General features: G+C 36.2%; 1 protein-coding gene across 10 annotated transcripts in view; it reads left to right on the top strand.

The window, feature by feature from the left end:
• Positions 1-19,685, top strand: part of PKP4 (plakophilin 4) — a 228,895-nt gene that overhangs the window by 135,060 nt on the left and 74,150 nt on the right. For all 10 annotated transcript variants that reach the window (XM_030916540.1, XM_030916537.1, XM_030916543.1 and 7 more), the window contains one exon: positions 14,421-14,455. In XM_030916540.1, coding sequence (XP_030772400.1) covers positions 14,421-14,455 — 35 coding nt within the window. The remainder of the gene's footprint in view (positions 1-14,420; positions 14,456-19,685) is intronic.

Genomic DNA, 19,685 nt, shown 5'->3' with positions numbered 1-19,685 from the left:
TAGTTTTTTGTATTTTTTTTTTTTTTTTTTTTTTTTAGTAGAGACGGGGTTTCACCATGTTAGCCAGGATGGTCTCGATCTCCTGACCTCGTGATCCGCCCGTCTCGGCCTGCCAAAGTGCTGGGATTACAGGCTTGAGCCACCGCGCCCGGCTAGTTTTTTAAAGTTAAAATAACTCTGGATATATTTCTTAAAATAGTACAGATCCTAGTACATTGTAGAACAAAGTACACCATATTGATCTATTTATAGAATATGAACATTTTAGTACAGTGACACGTATGTAGAAGAAATAACCTTCTATATATAATATAATAATAAATCTCAAATTATCCAAACCTGCCACTTAGGGTAGGTGAAAGCCCAAACAGATTATACTAACATTACTCTCGGTTTCTATTTCCACGTTTTCTTTAATGACTCTGCATTTGTTTTTTTCTGCAAATATTTATGACGTCTTTTCTAAATTCATTCACCAAATACTTAGCTTTTGCTGTTTTCTAGAGCTACAAAGATACAAGCTTAGAAATTTGCCTTCTATCAGCAAGGGACCATTGTGCATAACTAAACCAGATGATAAAGTGTCTTCCTAGCAGCATAAAATGTATGCCTGTATTTTATTATTTTTAATTTTGTGAAGAATGCTGTTGATGAGGTTGCACTGGCTCTCCTAGCTCTATCCCAGGATGCCTTACCTTGGTATCTTTGATCATCATATCCTTAGGTAAAATCCCTTTTTATAATTATGGTGTAGGAAAGAAAACAGCAGCCATTAAACACCAATTACGTAATTTGCAGTTTGATAGTAAATGTTTTGTGCATGTTATCCTCTTACTCTTCAGTAGGGTTTCATTTTTGGTCTTGGCAGTGGTGGTGTGTTTTGCTTTGATTTGGTTTTATTTATTGTACACCTGAACCTAACATGAGGATGACATTTTCCCCTAAAGACAGTGTTTTTCTCTTGCTTTTCCATTGGAGTCTCAAGTGGCTGGAAAGACTTCAGTACTTCATTTACCTCCTTGTTGCCACTGCACCCCTCCAAACACATGCTATCTAGGTAAAAGTTATGTTTGCTGTACAGAGGCATCTGTGAGAGTCCTCGTCTCCAGCTCCACCTCCGCTACCACTATTTTGTCTCTCCTATCTGGAAACTCTGAAGTGCTTGATATTTCTATTCCTAGTCATTCACAAACATGTTACAAGAGGTCATATAACAACTCTAAGATTCATTCAACAACTCTAAGAAACAACCTTTAAAAATATATTGCCTGTTGCCACTAATGTACTTAGCGCAGTTAATTATTTTAGGGGGGAAATTTTTTGTAATTCCTTCATCTAATCACTTTAATATTCATGATGAAATAAAAGAAGGTTAGTGGTAAACTCTCATTCTCGTTACCATCTGGCAGGTTAAGGACATAGAGCAACAAGAGCAATATGTGTGATGTATCCTTAACCCTTCAGAGAGCTACCCTACACAGCTCTAATCCAGTGATGCATGGGAAAGGAAACTGAAAATGTGATTATCTACCTAAAAGTGAGGGCCCTCCATTAGTGCATTTTCAGCAGTTAATCAGCTTGTCATAAAAATGTACATGGCATGTCTGCCTAGGGATGGGGGTGGGGGACTAACATGACAAGTTTGCCAGACTTTATAGTGTCTGAATTGTTATTATAGTTATCTTCCCTGAGGCTTCACAATCTATTTAATAACAAATCAATCTAATCTGTTTCTGCATAGATTTTTCTATGCTGCTGTTGTGTTACTCCACAATTAAATAGGAGAAAAACACTCTAAAACTGAAGCAGGAAAAAGTGTGTAGACTACAGATTTTCACAGCTAAAAAAACTCCCTACACATTTTAACCACTGTCAAATGTTTGATTTGCATTAGTAGACTGCATATAATCCAAAGAGGAATGTCTTCAGAGTGTGTGTGTGTGTGTGTGTGTGTGTGTGTGTGTGTGTGTGTGTGTGTGTTGTGTATTTCTTCTAGACTTTTTTTTTTGGGGGGGGGAGAAAAAGAATAGCCAGTTATTTTAGGATCCTATGATGCGTAGTCTTTGCTTCAGTCCAAGTCAATTAGAGATTGATCTACTTCCCAGATTGAGTTACATTATCAATAAGAGGGCTATTTCAGCCACAGAGAAAGTTAAAGTAAAATTATCAACCGTAATACAAGAACTAATGTTTACAAAGTACAAAATGCGGAAGTATATCTGTTTGCTGAACAACATTAGCAAAATACTTTTCAGTAAAGACATTTATAAGTGACAACTGAAATAGTATTATATCATATTTCTTATGAACATAAAACAAAGGGAGAAATTATATTATTGTATGAAGTAGTTTAATCAGAATAAGTCTAGAAGTTAACTCGGTTGAACTTAGCAACCACTGACAAAATAGTGACAAACCAGTGACCACCAATGGTTACTAAAATCATCAGCTGGAAAGGTAATGGGAAATTTTACAGTGAATGGATTGGGCTGACAGGACATGAACCCACTGATCTATCTTATGTTAATATCGCAAAAAGGGAGACAGCCAGAAATCTTAGTCACCTGATATGATGCAATGAGAAGTTTGTAATGTCACCCATGACGTGTTCTTGCCCTAAAATTATTTAAGCATCTAGATATTAATACCAGTTTATGGGGAATATAGGAGACAGAGGAACATGTCAATTGATACTGTGCTGATACATTCATTAGAACCAGGCTAAAATTCTACAGAGCAAATGAAATGATTTCAAATAGGAAAAAGAAGAGAGGGGGAGGTAAAACTATATATCAAAAGATTTTTAGAGACATAGCAACCAAATGTAACATATGGACCTTATTTTGGTCCTGATTTAAACCTCCCAACTGTTTTTAAATTGAAACAGGGAATATGAATACTGACTAGATACTTGTTGACACTAAGAATTTTACTGTTAATTTTTGGTGTGATAATATTATTGTGGTTATGTTCTTTTTTAAAGTATCTATATTTCAAGATACATTTAAAGTATTAACTGAAGTAATAAGATGTCTTGAGTTTGCTTCAAAATAATCCAGTAATGTAGAGAATATAATGTAGAAGAATAAAGATGTCAATGAAATAAGTTTGACCACATGTTCACTTTCTTGTTGAAGCTGGGTAATAAATAGACTGTTTGTTATACTGTTTTTTATTGTATATATTTTAAATGTTGCATAACAGTTTTTAAAATGTTAGGTGATTCAGATCTTAATTTTCAGACTGAAATTGCATTTTAAAAATTAACCATAATTTCAATGTTTATAAGATTAGTATGGTTATATTTCTTACGATCTGAGTGATAAACTTTTTGAATATTTAAATAAACACCATTTATTAGCTCTAATTTTTACAATGTAGACATTATAAATTTACATAATATGCTCCACATACCATGTAATACCTTTCCTATCAATGATGTTCACTCATGGCAATGAATGGGACAGGGAGAAAAAAGAGGGAAAGAAAAAGTTAGTCAACCTCTCCTCTGGTATGTTGTAAATTGTCATTTCTTTTTGGATTCATGTGTCTCAAAAGAAGCCTGGACATTAAAGCTAGAAATTTAAGGCAGTCTTGATCAACCACTTACCTTTTCTGTTTGCCTTGAAGGGTAGTTGTTCAGCTCTTGATCAGTGTTTATGGATCACGCACTGTTTATCAAGAATGCTGTTTTAAGAGACTTTACCCTGTCCCTCCATTGTCATTATCATCATTCCTCCTTATTCATCCTGTTAGGCTTTTTTCTGCTTCATTCCCCTACAGCAGTAGTTAGGAACATGTGGGTGATAAATAGAGAAGGGTAGGAAACCAGAGTGGTGGGTAAGGGGATATGAGACAAATTAGGAATCCATGAGAGTTTTCAGAGGGATTTAAAGCATTCTAGAACCACTTTTCTAGGATCCAGATGTTTTACCACATAGAAACGTAGTATATACTATGTAGAATATTGTCTGTTTCCTTATGGGTCCACTCTTCTTCCAGGATAGTTATTAATAATCCTGGGTCTGTGGACTGTCCCACATGTGAATTCATTCCTCCTTCTGCACTAAAACAGCTATTCATGTTGCTTGTCCATGAATCAAGAGCTGAAAATGCTGTCACAGAGAGAAACCTTTCTTTTTCCAAAAGTAAAGCAGAAATTTAACAAGTATATTATGCTTTCTCTTTTCACACTTATAATTTTTTTTTTGGCAATTTAAGGAACTTTACTGTTTATAAAAATTAAAAATCTTTACTCCAGATAATCAGTAGACAGAAAGTGAATATCATTCTTTAGACACACACCAGATTTGATAGTACCTTTACATGAGTAGCAAAGAACTCTCTGTGTAAGTGATTGGAGGTATAAGTGTTTAATTACAAATTTCGGCTTAAAATTCCTTTTAAGTAAATTTTTACATAGGCTTTTCAAAGCACCTAAAATATGAAATAATGTACAAAATTAAATTGTATGCATCAAATAAAATTATTTGTAATTATGAATTTCAAGGGTTTTGTATCCCAGCTTGTCTCTTACTATAGACTGCTACAGCTTAGTCCCATGTTAATGCTGTGACCAGATTCACGTAGAACAAATAGAAAAACAGGGCCCTTTTCTTGCTCCTTACCAGCATCTGCTTTGTTGACAAGTATAAGATGTAGATACTTCTATGCACTTCTAGCAGAAAGTAGTATGTTTATATGCCCTTTCTTCTTTATTTTAAATTTTTTAAAGTTTCCTTTCTATTTCTTCAACTTTGGAAGGTTTTAGAAGAATAGAAATGAGGGAGGCCACAGCATTTTGTAAACCATGGACACAGTTCCCGGTAGCCTATCTGGTTCAAGGCCAACCCTTTGCCCAAATAGGATCCTAGGTTTGTGGCAGGATATTTAGGAATAGAGTCTGTTGTTGCGTTTAGCCATTCTACTCTTTTCATCTCAGTTGCTTTCATTCTTTCAAATGTCATTTGAAATATTAGAAAACCTTCATATTCTGGTTTCTACTTTGGCTAGTTGGAACAGCTGTTGTGGGATGGGCATAAACAGAAGTCATGTTTCCTGTATAATTTATAGGGATACTAGAGGGAACTGTTTGTCTCATTTTTTGTCTAGTACTACATCCTTTTTGATCTTCCCTTTCCCATATGGTCTTCTGAATCTTTTATTCATAGATTCAAAGCACTAACACAAAATGCTTTTGTCAAAGAATATTTAACATCTTCTGAAATTTGTTCACCTCTAGTCCCTATGAAGGTTACTTGAATTGTATTTCCTGTTCCTTTCATGTTTTTGCTCCGCATCAAATAAGCAATTTTCGCTTCAGGAGGCTGGTCATGGTATTATTTATTTAAATCTTACCTTTCCCTGGAATGCATTTTAGACAGCTGTTATAGGGGTCCAAAAATATATAGTAGAGTAGCACAAAGGAAAACTAGAATGAAGAACTGAGAAAACAAGTATGAAAACAAAATAGGACTATGAATAAGACCAAACATGTTCACTACAGTATCTGGGCATACATTTTACTCAAACTTGCTAGCATCCAGTGTAAACCAAGACTGGACTTTTATTCCACATTTTGCTGTCCCTGTTGCTCATGACTTTTTAAAGACTAAAATTGTAAAAGTATATTCTGAGCATGGCCAAGTTTTTCAGGTAAAGTGTCACTGAGGGAAATATGAGTCTGACTCTAGGCCCTTGAGCTTTCCTGCCTTCCATGAGGCGTCAGATCTGCCTTCCTGTAGCCATCTCATTTGCTCATTCTGTTGGTCACAGCAGTGATTGGGTTTGGAGTGGAGATGGACTGATGCAGAGCCTCACTAGTGGAAGGCAGCTCAAGCCTCATGTCCTGTGGCTGGTGGGTCAGGAACAGCTGTAGCCTACATGAAGGGTGTCGTTTTTAATTCAAGTGCTCTTGCTTTTCTGTAACCTCGATATCACCCTTGGATCATATAATTATGAAAAGAGGCCCTTTGCCCTGTCTCATTTGTTATGCCTTGCTTAGTTCAAACTATAGGCATGTACCATTTTCAGGGGCAAGGTCATAACACATAAAAGTAACTAAACTACAGTTAGGGACCTGTTGTCACATTTTCACTTTTCCTGGCTGCTGAGATCTTGGGAATGGACTTAGGAAGAGAGGGGACTAATGGCCATTCTGATGAAAAGCCAGGAAGAATTAATTAGTGGCCCTTTCTTGGGAAGAAAGAAATCAGTCTCCATCCTACAGAGAATTGCCCAGGATCTGACAGTATGGTAAAGAGAGACTCGGTCAATGAAAAACCAGGAATTTGGAGGAAGAGGTTTTGTTTTGTTTTTGTTTTCATTGAGATTGATTGTGAATGGACACTAAGTAAATTTGAAAGGGGTTTCAAAAAATATAGTTAAATACTAAGGAGGACTGCTTTCAGAGTATTTTTGCTAAGAAATCATCACTGCCTGGATTTGTGATTTTTCAAACTAGGGTCCTGAGAGCCCCTCCGAGGTGGTAGTGAATGTGGTGGTGGAGATAATTGTTTGCCTTCCAACTCGCCCGTCCTTGAGCTGGGCAAAGCAGTTCACCTTCACTGTCTTCACGTGTTGACCTTCCTGTCTTCACGTTACTGAACTAGCTTAGTGCAATGATGAAGAGTATCCAAACTTGTTTTGGGAAGAATAATCATGATATATTGTTTAATTTTGTGTAACTGCTCTATTTGTTCTGATGTTAAGACAGAGAGCATAAGTCTCTAGCATAAAGAATTTATTTCCTGGGCAATCCTTATCTAACTAAAAGCAATAGCTAAAGACCCTGTTTCCCAAACAGGAAAAACAAAACTGGTTGTAACCTGACAGTTACCTATTAGTAGGTGGTATGAGTTTTCAGAACATCAGAAGACAGGTTATAGCATTAGAGAACCCTTTATTCCATCTTAGTCTTCTAGATCCTACTTCTCACCTTGCTAATTGTAAGTATAAAATGAGCTCATGGACATTCTTGTTGAGAGTCGGGGTAAGGAGAAATCTGACCTGCCCACAGGTGAATGCCTGGTCCTAATAAGACCAGGGACTTCCACAGGAATTACATTCAGAAAGCGGCATTCTCAGCATGAATTCATGAGCACTCAAGAAAGCTGAAGCACAGAATGCGTTTACCTAGCTAAGAACTCACAAGAAACTAATGGAATATTTTACAAATGTGTTAAGAGAAAGACGGAGCAAAGATTTAAATGTACTAATTAAAACAGAAGCCAAAGCAATGTTAGATAGAAATAAAAATCTTAAAGTATGTTATGTCTCCTGATCATAATTGAAGATTGCATTTAATTATAATTAATGACAATATAGAAATTTAAGTGTTTGACAGAATGTGTTACTTCGTTAAGGTAATTTGTTTAAAATTTATCCTGTAATATTCTTAAGTAGAGACAAACTTGAGAATCATTAGTAGTTATTTTGCCATATTCCCTTGGGGAGGGGAAAAAATCCCAGATGCATAATGGGAAATACAGAGTAACAGGGAACTATGGAGCCCAGTTCACGTTAACTAAGAGGATTCTGGAGTAATTCATTAAAAAGCAATTTGTAATGCCTAGAGGATGACAAGGTATTAAGTAATTGCAATGTTAATTCGTTGCCAAAAAATAAAAACACAAAATGAGTTTCCCCCCCTTTTTTTTTTTTGGTTTTAACTTAGAAATAGACCTTGGAATTGACTAAAAAGTAGACTTAGCTAGAACTTCGCACAATAGATTTAGAATCCAGAAAGCCTATACGTTTGTGAATGGAGTAACTTTGATTAGTGGAGAAATAAAGCCCACCAATGGCACAAGAAAATATGAAACATAAGTTATAAAATGAGCAAATCACAAATTGAAAGTAAGACAATAACGAATTGGTGGAGAAAGAGAGAAATGCATTTTGGAACTTATGTCCTGAAGCTACTGAGATTTCATCTGTAAATGTGGGAGTTTTTAAACTCTAACTCAAGAATTAATATTTACAAAAATACAGACTTGTGGAACTTGGAATCAGAGCTCAAAATAGTAAAACTGAGAGGAAACTGAGGAGTGAAACATCAAGGAAAGGACAAAAATGTACAAATGTATTTTTTAAAGTTTTTCATAGTAAAGATTAATATACATCTGATTCGTGTATTAATTACCCCTATTTAGTAGAAGAACACTTAAGAATAATTTAGAGAATATTGTGTACCAGGCACAGTGGCTTATGCCTGTAATGCCAGCCTGGGAAATGAAATGAGACCCTGTCTCTAAAAAAAAAAAAAAGAAAGAAAAGAATATTGTAATATTGTAAAAAACTATGGTGTGATAGTGAAAGTAGATCATGTAAAGCTACTCATTTGAGATGGTTTAAATAGCCATTAAAGAGATCATCTGTCATGACAGAGGGGAGAAATGTCAGATTTCTTACACATGTAGCATATTGTTTTGGTGGTCTCCCAAACTGTCTTATTCCCAACCACTTACAGTTTGTGAGCTGTGGAAATCGAGGTGCAGTCTGGACTATGGCGTATAGTTCATATTGTTCCATACCTGTCTCACTGGAGACTTCATGTTCAAATTCCTACCTGGGTGCTCCCAGTACCAGTTGACCTTCTTTTCATAGATGAGGATAAGGAGAGTTAGATCTTGGTTTTTGTTTTTAAAAGTTGCTTCACACTTGTTTGTGATAGATATGTGAATGTCTTTAATCGGGATAGTGCTGGGCCCTGTGACATTGACATCAGAGTCCTCTCTTGTAGGATGCTCTTCTCACCATGTATTCCCAGCTTCCAACAATGGCTGGCACTCAATAAATGGTCAACAGATATTTATTGAATGAATCCATGTGATGTATGCATATATGCAGTAAACATCTTTTCTATGAGATACAAAGAGCCCAAATCGTGAAGAATCTGTCTCTTTTGTAGAATGATTGAAACAGTTTCTAAAATTATGTAGCATTAATCTTTAAAACAACAACCCAAAGAGTTAAGATCAACTATGATCTATTTAAGCATCCTACTCAACGCCAGTTCTTGGTTAGATGCAAGTAGAATTAATATACTATATTTACTCTCAAGAAGGCTGCAGTCTGGTAGTAGAAACAGGTAGGTAAACAAATACTATGGTTGCAATGTGAAAAGTGCAAAAGTACAGATAAATTATTGAGTACATTCACGACAAAAAGGAGGAGGTGACCAACTCTCCTCAGGTAATTCTTGAAGGATGATGGGTGGTCACCAGAGAGAAGGCTGTAGATGGTACGTAGTCCAGACAGTGGTACACACCCATGCTCCATTCATAAATAAAACAATTTCTAGGATAATCTGAGTTATCCCTTCTAATTAATACTGAGTAAAATTTAATTTGTTATTGACTGTGGTTTATTTTTTCAGCTATTAATGACTTATATTGATATATAAATATATATGTATGTGTAAAATCTCTTGACACAATTATTTTTGTTTTTTTTTTTTGAGACAGGGTCTCTGTTGCCCAGGCTGGAGTGCAGTGGCACAATCACAGCTCACTGCAGCCTTGCTTGCCTTGAGCCTTGCTCTCAGGCTCAAGCAATCTTCCCACCTCAGCCTCCCAAGCAGCTGAGACTATAGGCGCATGTCACCATGCCTGGCTATTTTTTAAAAAAACTTTTTTGTAGAGACAGGGTCTCACTTTGTTGCCCCAGCTGGTCTCAAACTTCTGAGGTAAGCAGTCCTCTCCTCCCACCTTAGCCTCCCAGAGTGGTGGGATTATAGGTGTGAGCTACCGTGCCCAGCCTGATTTTTTTTAAATAAAGCAGTAAATTTTGCAATTTGACCATATTCTAATTTCAGGCTAAGAACTGGTTCTTTTTCAGAAAGGAGTAACCCTTGGATCTTGTCCTAGTTCAATATGTCTTGCTAAGAGACTAGTAACAGTAGCTTGTGTATACTTGTGATAAAATGAGCCCTACCTAGACCTGAAAGAAGGTGAGGGAAATGGCATGGCAGAATTACCATATGGCTCCATCCAGTTCTCTACTATCCCTTCTCCTAGCATTTACCTACTGGTATCCACTAAAGCAGGCTTGCTCACATCAGACAGAAGAATCAGGAGGAAATTGGGTACCAACTTAAGTAAAACATTTTTTTTAATATTCCTGTTGTTATAGAAGGTGATACAAAGTGAAGGTAAACTTTAGAGCGTTCTGTTTCATGGGTATATAAACAAGTTATATGGTACCTGCATGTGCCATTCTAGAATTTGAGTAATTCTGAAAGAATTTCCAGGCTCTATTCCTGCATGTTCTACCCTAAAAATAGCAGTGGAAGTGTGAAACAGTATGGTGTGTGAGGCAACTGCAAGCAGTTAGAAGTGCTTCGAATGTAGGTTTGTGTGGGAAAGGGCACACTAGAAGGAGCCAGGTGGTGCAGGGCCTTCTGTGCCATCTGAGATGTTTGCATTTTATCCTCCATGGATCTGCTGTGCATTAGCAGCAGAAGAATGACATCAGAGGTGAGTGTTTGAAAAAAATCACAGTAGTAGCAGCGTAGAAGAGAGCCTGCCAGGATGAGAAGTTAAAGCCAGTAAGACCAGTTAGGAGAGAGACTGAAGAAGGACCCAGCCAAAAGAGGATAAAGGCCAGAACTATGGCAGTGGTAGTAGAGATTAATTCAAAATGAGTAATGGCCATGTGTCAGATACTGCCTTAGGCTCTGACCATTTTCTGTAAATAAGGCCGACTCCCATACCCTCATGGAACTTACATACTGGTGGGAAGAACAAACAGTAAAATTACTCCCTGCTCTTCAGTTTGAGTGACTAGGTGGGAATCACTAAGCAGGAGTCAGTTTAGAGGGAAGTAATTTCAATACATTGAATCTGATCTGTGCTATATATCCAGTATGCAGTTGGAAATAGTCTACAGTTACGAGTCTTGGGCCCGTTTCAGAGGGCTAGTTTGTCTTTGTTAGTTTTAGGATAACATCAGTCAGGATTTTTGGTTGCAAACAATGGAATCTTCTCTGGCTTATGTAAGCAGAAAAGGAACTTTTTAAGAGCTATTGAGTGTCAACTCATGGAGTCTCTAGGAAGGCCAGGGAGCCAGAATCTGAATCTGGGTTTCCGGGAGCAGTACCTACTGCCACCACTGTATCCACCACAAATGCTCAGGACCACTCTATCTCCACATGTGGCTTCTTGTGGACTCTCACTGGCCTGCCTCTGGCTGCAGGGGATTATGAGCAGGTAATTTTCTGAGTCCTAATATGGAAAACAGCAAAATAAGGAGAGTTTTCAAAGATATTGCACAGCCATCAATGTCCAACAAAGATATTTTGCCTCCATTTGCATCTGAATGAAAAAAATTAATTTCAGGAGTGTGTAGAATTTTATAGTGATCTACAACATATTTTCATGTAATATGATGAAGGCACATTGTCTTCCTGTAAACAAAACTGATTTTTTGCATTAAAATGAATTGTTAATTTGGTAATAAATTTGCTTCTGATTGATGTTCACCATCTGACCGGACAGCCCCAAGGTTTTTAGTGGATTTCATTCTAAATGATTGTTATTAAGTTATTAACATATTTTATTATGAATATATCTTCCCAATGAAATAAAGTTATCATGGGTGACTCAGTTCCTGTATGTATTTTAAAATGTGTTTCACATTCCAGTGGAAGCTCCTAGAACGCAAGCTGCTTGGCATCTTCAGAAGAGAAGTGAAAGGGAACCAGGATGGAGTCATTTGTGGGCACAGTGCCTGCAGACACATTGTAGGCATTCAGTAAAAGTTGGGGAAGTGTTTCTAGGAATAGATGGTTGGAGGGAGAGAAGGAGGAAATAAGCCTATGTTTCTAACATGAAGCTGCCTGTGATTGTTCTAATAAACCCATGTTTATTGGGTTTATTAGAACAATTGCATTTGGTGGTTTAAAACAGCATTTCAAAATTCCATGTGTTTTGTTGTCCAATCCCTGAGTCCCAAAGTAGTGAACAATTTGAGAGTCATTTGAAGTGAGTAATTCAAAAAGAAAATAGGCTGTTATGAATAATGTATAATGACCAGTTATTTCCCAGAATTATAGAAGTTAATGTGAAATTAGTTGGGCTGAATACATGATCTTCAAAATACACCATGGAACTTTTTATTTTTAATTTTCTTTATTAGCTTGTTTTTCTAATGATTTATATATTCTACCTTAAATAGAGGAGGGCATATTTATGTTAACCGAGGCTTCCCATTGCCTTCACCTAGGAATACCTATTATATTTTGGTAACCAAAGGTTCTTTCAGCAGCAGAAATGCTGTTTGCTTGATTGCTACACAACGAGGCTACTGGAACTTCCTACCTAGACTCAGGGAGAATAAGTTGACCTGCTTATACTAGGTAATGTGTGGTAATTTATATAATCCTGACCTTTCAAAACAATAAAGAACTTGATTTTTTCACAATATAATTAAGCATCTGCTGTGTGCCTGACAAATGCTAGGCACTTGGTATAAAGAGATGAGCAAAACAGCCACAGCCCTTGCTCCATTTGAGCAATTATCTGGAATTATATTCTGTGACTTACAATTTTGAGGATAAAAAGTCTTATATTTCATTAAAGTTTATATAAGTTTCAAACTCAAAAGATAAAACTTCCTTAAGATTCCCAAGAAACTTGAGGTATACTAAACATTTCTGGATGGCAGTTTGATTTAGCATGTGTTTTAATATTGACATAAAATATGATGCTTTTGAGGAAACACAGTTGGGTAATATCAATCTCAGTGCTTAGAAAACTAATTTAGATAATACAATTAAATAACAAAAACAGATTGAGAAGAAATTGAAATGCAGTGTGCAAAACCACTTTTGGAGTCACAAGACAATGATGGCCTACCCTTAGGAGCAAGACAAATGTCTCATTACTGATATTTGACAAAGTTTTCACTTTTTCCTATCAGTCTACTTTGAAATCAGCTAAGGGTGTTTCAGATAAAGGAACATCACAGAGCCCTGGAGGAGATTAGCATTAACTGGTTGACTCCACTTGCTGGGAGCATGTCCCCCTGCTTGCAGCTCATTCAAGGTCCTGGAATGTGAACTATTGCTCCTGTGATGGAAAAAAGGCAAATCACACACAAAATTGAAGTTCAGGGAGTTTCTATGGGATCTAGGGTTTTCAACCAGCAAGTTTCATAACCACATAATGACTTGGGGAAAGTATCAAGGGGGTAATAAGAACTTAAAATCTTAGAAATACAGCACTAAAAGGACTGTTCTTCCCCTGCTCCACATTCTTTGTTTTGCAAAATGTTTCTTTAAGCCCGGAGTCACACTCCTTTTTCTATAAATTTAATAAGCACTCAAAAATTACCATGAATATATGTCCTTTTTCTGGTTTTTTAAAAGGAAAAAAAGTACAAATGATTAAAAAGAAAAAAAATGTAATGACTGTACTCATGGATGTAACTGCTAGCACATTGGTTTTTATTTTTCTAGACTTCTAGTCATATTGTCTATGTGTCTGCATGTGTTTAATGCAAAAATGGGATCACAAGCTGTTCTGCCAGGTAGCACAGTGATACGGTGCACGAGTTTGGAATCTGACTGTCCTGGGTGTGGTTCCAGCTCTTCGAATTACCAGCATATGTTTCTTTATCTGTAAGATAACAATGAGGATGTACCTGTTCACAAGATGGTGATAAATAATATAAAGGAGATCATATGTGAAATGCTTAATCTACCTTTTAGTAAATGCTTAATAATCCATTATTTTGTTCCTGTATTCTGCCGCACTGTCCCTGTAACACCATGATTTCCTGTATTGATTGGGGCAAGAGGGGTGGCAAGCAGGGAGGTAGTGATATGTTTTTATGCACAAATTTTTTAAATGCATACTCTAATAACCAAGGAAAATACATAGCTGTCACTTTATCCTGGCTTATAGGACCTTATATTTTTGATATAAAGTTCTGTGTTTTAAATTTTATAAGGCAACATTCAATTCAAAAGTGGCCTAGTGGCCTTGGTAATTTTTGTCTCTGTTATATGTTTTGTCTCTGTTCTAATTGCCACTTTTGAAAATAAGTAAAATAAACTGTTTACCAGCCTTTTTGGTTCCTTTTCATATATATGATACATATGTAGTTTTCATATTATCACAGAAAAACTGTAGTACATCATGTAAGTACTGTGAATATCATACAGTTGTGCTGTTTTGTCTTCAAGTAGAATTTTATGTCATTTTATAATTTGCCTTAATTTCCAAATAGAAACAATTTTTGTTCCAATTTTAAATACTATCTAAAGATTAACTTAGATAAGTTTAAATTTTATTTAGGGTTTTTATGCCTTTGTATAATTTAATGTGGAAATTAAATGTTAATATGCAAAACAGGTCCCAAGCTAAATTTTATGACAAAATAAATAAATATTTCATTTTTTCCTTCTTTTTCTTTAGCTCAACTGAGAAGTCATTTCCGTGGAGATCAACAGGTATGTTTTTTATTATATAAGAGTTATGTTTAATAAACACAAATTACATAGCCTACTCTCTTAATTTACCATTTCTTGGTGAAATAAGCCAAGCAAAGCCTTTAATAGTGACAATATTGAGCTATGTTGCTTTGGAATAGTAGTTCATAATATGCTTAAGGTTTTAGTATAATTGAGTAAATTTGTATATGTCAACTGTAATGAAAAAGCATTGAACAGCAGTATTTTTAATATCAACCCCATATCTGAAAGTTTCCTTTTCCATCATAAGAAAACACAGGGCTGACCTCAAAAAAAGTTATTATGTAATCGAAAAACCTGCTAATTATACAAGTTGGGTCTTTCACTGTGTTTATCATACTCAAAGAAAAGTTGTTTGAAGTTTTCATTTTTTTAATGTATCCACATGTTTCTAACACAGTGTGGTAGCTTTTCATGTAGTCTATCTTTTCTTTTTAACCTAAATTCACCACATTAAGGAAACTGTCTGCCACTTACACAAATCGTTGATGTCTTCATACCCAGCCTTCACTCAGTAAATGTTTATTGAGCATTCACATCATGTACCGGATGCTGTGCACATTGCTGGGCAGTAATGGGCATAACACACACTTGTCCCTGTCCCCTTCCCCCATGGAGCTTACATTGTAAATAGTAATGTGAACAATGTTGTAATGCTGGAATAGGCATTGATACGTAAATACTTTGGCCCTTTTCAAACAAGACTTGAATTGAGGAAGACTTAGATAACCAAATGCCCAGTATCTGAGTTTATCTAAACCTGGTGCCAGGATTCTGGTGTTCCTTATAGTAGTACATACAAGATACTTGGCTGTCATACAAAGAAGTTATATCCCCCCCAAAAAAGGTTTTAACTCAAACTGTTGATGAGGCAGAAACATGTGAAAAGCTACCTAACAGTAAGACTTCTAAACAACAGTTTAATACAAGGCAAGACACACCTTGAAATAATATGTGGTTGACTGCCAAGTAAGTATTATGTGAGAAATATTGATAGAAGTGGACAAGCCACATCTGAGATGGCAGAAGAGATGGTCCTGCAGCCTTGGGCTTAATGGACCGCTCTGAAGAGGGCATTGTCACTGGGCAAGAGAAGAGACAACACAAGTGTCAGGGGAAGGGAACATGTAAAACTGGTTTGGGAGGTGGTAAGATGTGCAAAGGCAGAGGGCTGAACTGGCTGAAATTACAGAGATCTGTAAGTTCCAGGGACTTGATACTCTCTCCGTGGGGAGACACTAAAAATCCTTGAAGCAAAATGTCGTATTATTTAAACATTTCTCAGAAGAAACAGCAGAGCTGTCAACTAGTGGGAGGAAAAATTAGTGACAAGATAGACCAATTGAAAGCTTATTGCAGAATTTGGTATGTGAGATCATCTAGGCAATTCGTAAGGATTTAGAGGCTGGTGTGATGCTGAGGTGGGTAGGCAATAACTGTGAGGTTTTGTGTTTGGAAGGATGGTGCAGTTAAAACAATTAGGAGTGTCAAAATGGAGAGCCAGTTTTAGTGGGGGTGCTCTGGACCACAGTGTGAGATATGTTGGATTTGAGATGATTAAAGGGCAGCAAGTGACACCACTCAATAAGCATTTAGAAATGTGATTACTCGAGAAAGCCCTTATTCAAATGTGAAGAAAACACTTCTGTTAAACCAATAGGTCCATGCGTATTAATACTTTATTATGTGGTTCAGACATGTGGGCCAGAGTGCTGTGGATAAAGGACAACTGAGTTAGAGAAAGCATGCCTGAAACCTAGGAGAGCAGCCTATGCCAGGAGAAAGCTGCTGCTTTTTGTTCTTGGGAGGTAATGAGAGAATGATCTGAAATCTGACCAGGGTGGACAGAGGGAGTCAGTTGAGATACGGTATTATTTCCCCCACTTTGTCAGAGCATTTAAGGTGGTTACTGAGAGCCGGAGCCGTGTCTGCTCTGTTCAACGAAGTATTCCAAGGGCCTTGTGGATGGTAGACCCTAGATAACTCACCACCTGAGCAAATGACTACTGTATACATGAATGAATAGTAAATGCTTCTTTACACTGTCCTAGGAATATTTAGTGTGCATATATTAGCTTCACAACCAAATTGTAAGCCCTTGAAAAGTGTCTCTTTTTTCTCTCCTACTTCATCCCTAGAAAATGCCCAACCTTTAGAAGGTGTTAAAAATATACCTAATGAGTGAGATGAATATTTTCATTTAGTAACAAAATCTGTATTTTGAAAAAATGTATACACAAGGAAGTTATGTTTTTTAAAATGACAAGAACTATTTTTGATTCATAACTTGACCCACAATGCCTTAAAACCTTTATAGCCTAGCAGGACCTTAGTACAGTATTGCAGGTTTGTCTTTTTTATGGCAAATTTGGCACACATGCATGTGAACTTAATTCTTTTTGTTTCTCTTAACAGCCTTTTCTTTATGTATAATATACAAATTTCTTTATTATAATAGCTTTGTTGAGAGACAATTCATACTATATAGTTTACCCACTTCTAGAATACTCTTAAGTGTTTTTTAATATATTCTGAGTAGTGCATCTATCACCACAATCAATTTTAGAACATTTTCATCACCCCTAAAAGAAACCAGTGTGCCAGTTAGCAGTCACCCATTTTACCACCAAACTTACCAGTCTTAGGCAACCACTACTCTATTGTACTTTCTTTTTTTATGGATTTGCCTATTCTAGACATTTCAGTTGAATAGAATCATACATGTTGTCCTTGTGGCTGGTTCCTTTCACTTGGCATGATTTTTTCAAGGTTCATCCTTATCGTAGCATGTGACAGTAGTTTATTCCTTTTTATGGCTGAATAATATTTCATTTATTGATTCATCCATTGGTGGACATTTAGGTCTTCCTACTTTTGGCTGTTATGAATAATGCTTTTATGACCATTTATATAAAAATTTTGAATATATGTTTTCAATTCTCTTAAGTATAAACCTATTAGTGGAATTGCTAGGTCACATGGTAACTCTGTGTTTAACCTGTTAAGCAACTACCAGATTATTTCCCAGAGTGGCTGTACCATTTAACATTTCCACCAGTTAAAAATAACAGTTCTGCAGGAGAATGGCATGAACCCGGGAGGCGGAGCTTGCAGTGAGCGGAGATAGGGCCACTGCACTCCAGCCTGGGCAACAGAGCGAGACTCCGTCTCAAAAATAAAATAACAGTTCTGACTTCTCCGCATCCTCTCAAACACTTGTTATTATCTTTTTGATTATAGCTGTCCTGGTGGGTAGGAAGTAATATCTGATTGTGGTTTTGAATTAAATTTCCCTGACAGCAAATACTCCTTTTTTGGGGGGAGAGGAGGTTAATTTTTAGTTTTAGTTATATAAGCAGTGGTGAATAATATAGAGCTTGTTGTATTTTAACTTTACCAACTGCTTTCATCTCGACTTTCTTTTTCACTTTGTAAACATAATTTTTCTCCTGATTCTAAGTGTAGTATATACTCATCAAAAGATATTTGGAAAATGTTTTAAAAGTACAAAAAGTGGATAAAATTACTTAGAATCAAACTCATCACTTAGCCTTTCTGTACATTCGTGTGTTACACACAGTTTTTTTTTACCTTTTGAGTGAAAATTCTTCAAATTCATCTTTAAGACTACATAATTATTTCTGAAATATTTATTGAGACAAACACTTGTCTAGCACGTAATTGTCAATGTTTAAAGCAAACATCCTTGCCCTCTTAAGAACTTCAGGTTTAATGAAGGTGAACTATAGTGGAGATGTATAACTATATTCACTTACAGTTGGGGGATAGGGGAATTCTATAAGGGAAAATCGTATATACCGTATTTACCCATATCTCTAGTATCGGACATTCAGGTTTTTTCTTATTTTTTACTATTTTAAATAACAGTGTGGTAACCATCCCTGTATATAAAATTATATCGGCACCTTTGATTTTCCTTAGGCTAGAATTTCAGGAAGAAATTTATTTAAAGTACGTGAATATTCTAATGCTTTTGCTATATGTAATCAAGTTGCTTTCCTGAAAGATTGTATTAATTTTCCCTCCTTCCAGGTGTATGGGATTGATCTTCTCATATTGCCACATTAGTGTCATCATTTGTATTTCTAATTATCTGGAGAATATAGAAGTACAATATAGATTGCCCTTTTCTATTGGAGAATTAGTGTTTGATGGATAAGAGTTCTTTGTAACCCAGAGATAATAGGTGTATTTATTAGCCAGGGTTCAGTTGGGAAAACAGAACCCATGCCAGGTAGTTCAACATATGGAATTTGATACAGAAAATGTACAGTTATGAAAGTGTGGGTTGGAAGATTTGAGTGATTAAACAGGATGATGAAGCACCCAAGAGATAATGATGCCAGGAAGCTGCTATCATCCCTAGGACTACAAAGGGAAAGGGGTAGGTAGGTAGTTTTGTCAGAGTCCTAGAGCTGGAGCAGTTGTAGGGGCTTTGGATTGGGAGATTTCTAGCATTAGTTGGAACCAGGAAGGAGATGCCACCCCTGCCAGAAATGTTTAAAATAGAGCCAGAGAAATACCCTGATTTCCCCATGCAATTTTTCTCCTAACCCTCACCAGTCTGTACACTGGCTGAACTGAGCTGGAGAGGGCATTTTTAGATTTTTAATTACCAAAAGCTAAGCAGACCCTGCATATAATCATATGTTGATTTACAGTCTAGAGAGAATGAGTTTAGATTATGAAGACACATTATAGTGGATGAAATACCTAGGGCCTTGGCATCCTTTCTGCCCCTTCCCCATTGCTTAAGTCATTTGACTGCCATCTTCAGGGTTTTTATCATGGCCAAGTAACAAATATGAGTACAAAAAAATAGAAAAAACCAATAAGACCTACTATTTCATAGCACAACAGGGTGACTATTATCAATAATTTAATTGTACATTTCAAAATAACTATAAGTATAATTAGATTGTTTATAATGCAAAGGATAAATGCTTAAGGGGATAGATACACTATTCTCCATGATGTGATTATTATGCATTGCATGCCTGTATCAAAACACTTAATATACCTTATAAACATATATACCTTCACTGTACCCAGAAAAATTTAAAATTAAAAAATTAAGAGACAACCATATATACTATTATGTGCTTAGTATTTTCCTTTACATTAAAGTTTTCAAATCTTTTTTTTTACTTTTCTAGTAGGCTGAGCAATCAGCTGTTAAATATAAATA

The sequence above is a fragment of the Rhinopithecus roxellana genome, chromosome 14, assembly GCF_007565055.1.
Source record: "Rhinopithecus roxellana isolate Shanxi Qingling chromosome 14, ASM756505v1, whole genome shotgun sequence".
In the NCBI taxonomy this organism is placed as follows: domain Eukaryota; kingdom Metazoa; phylum Chordata; class Mammalia; order Primates; family Cercopithecidae; genus Rhinopithecus; species Rhinopithecus roxellana.
The sequence above is the reverse complement of the archived record's forward strand: the minus strand, read 5'-3'. Positions and strand labels throughout refer to the sequence as shown.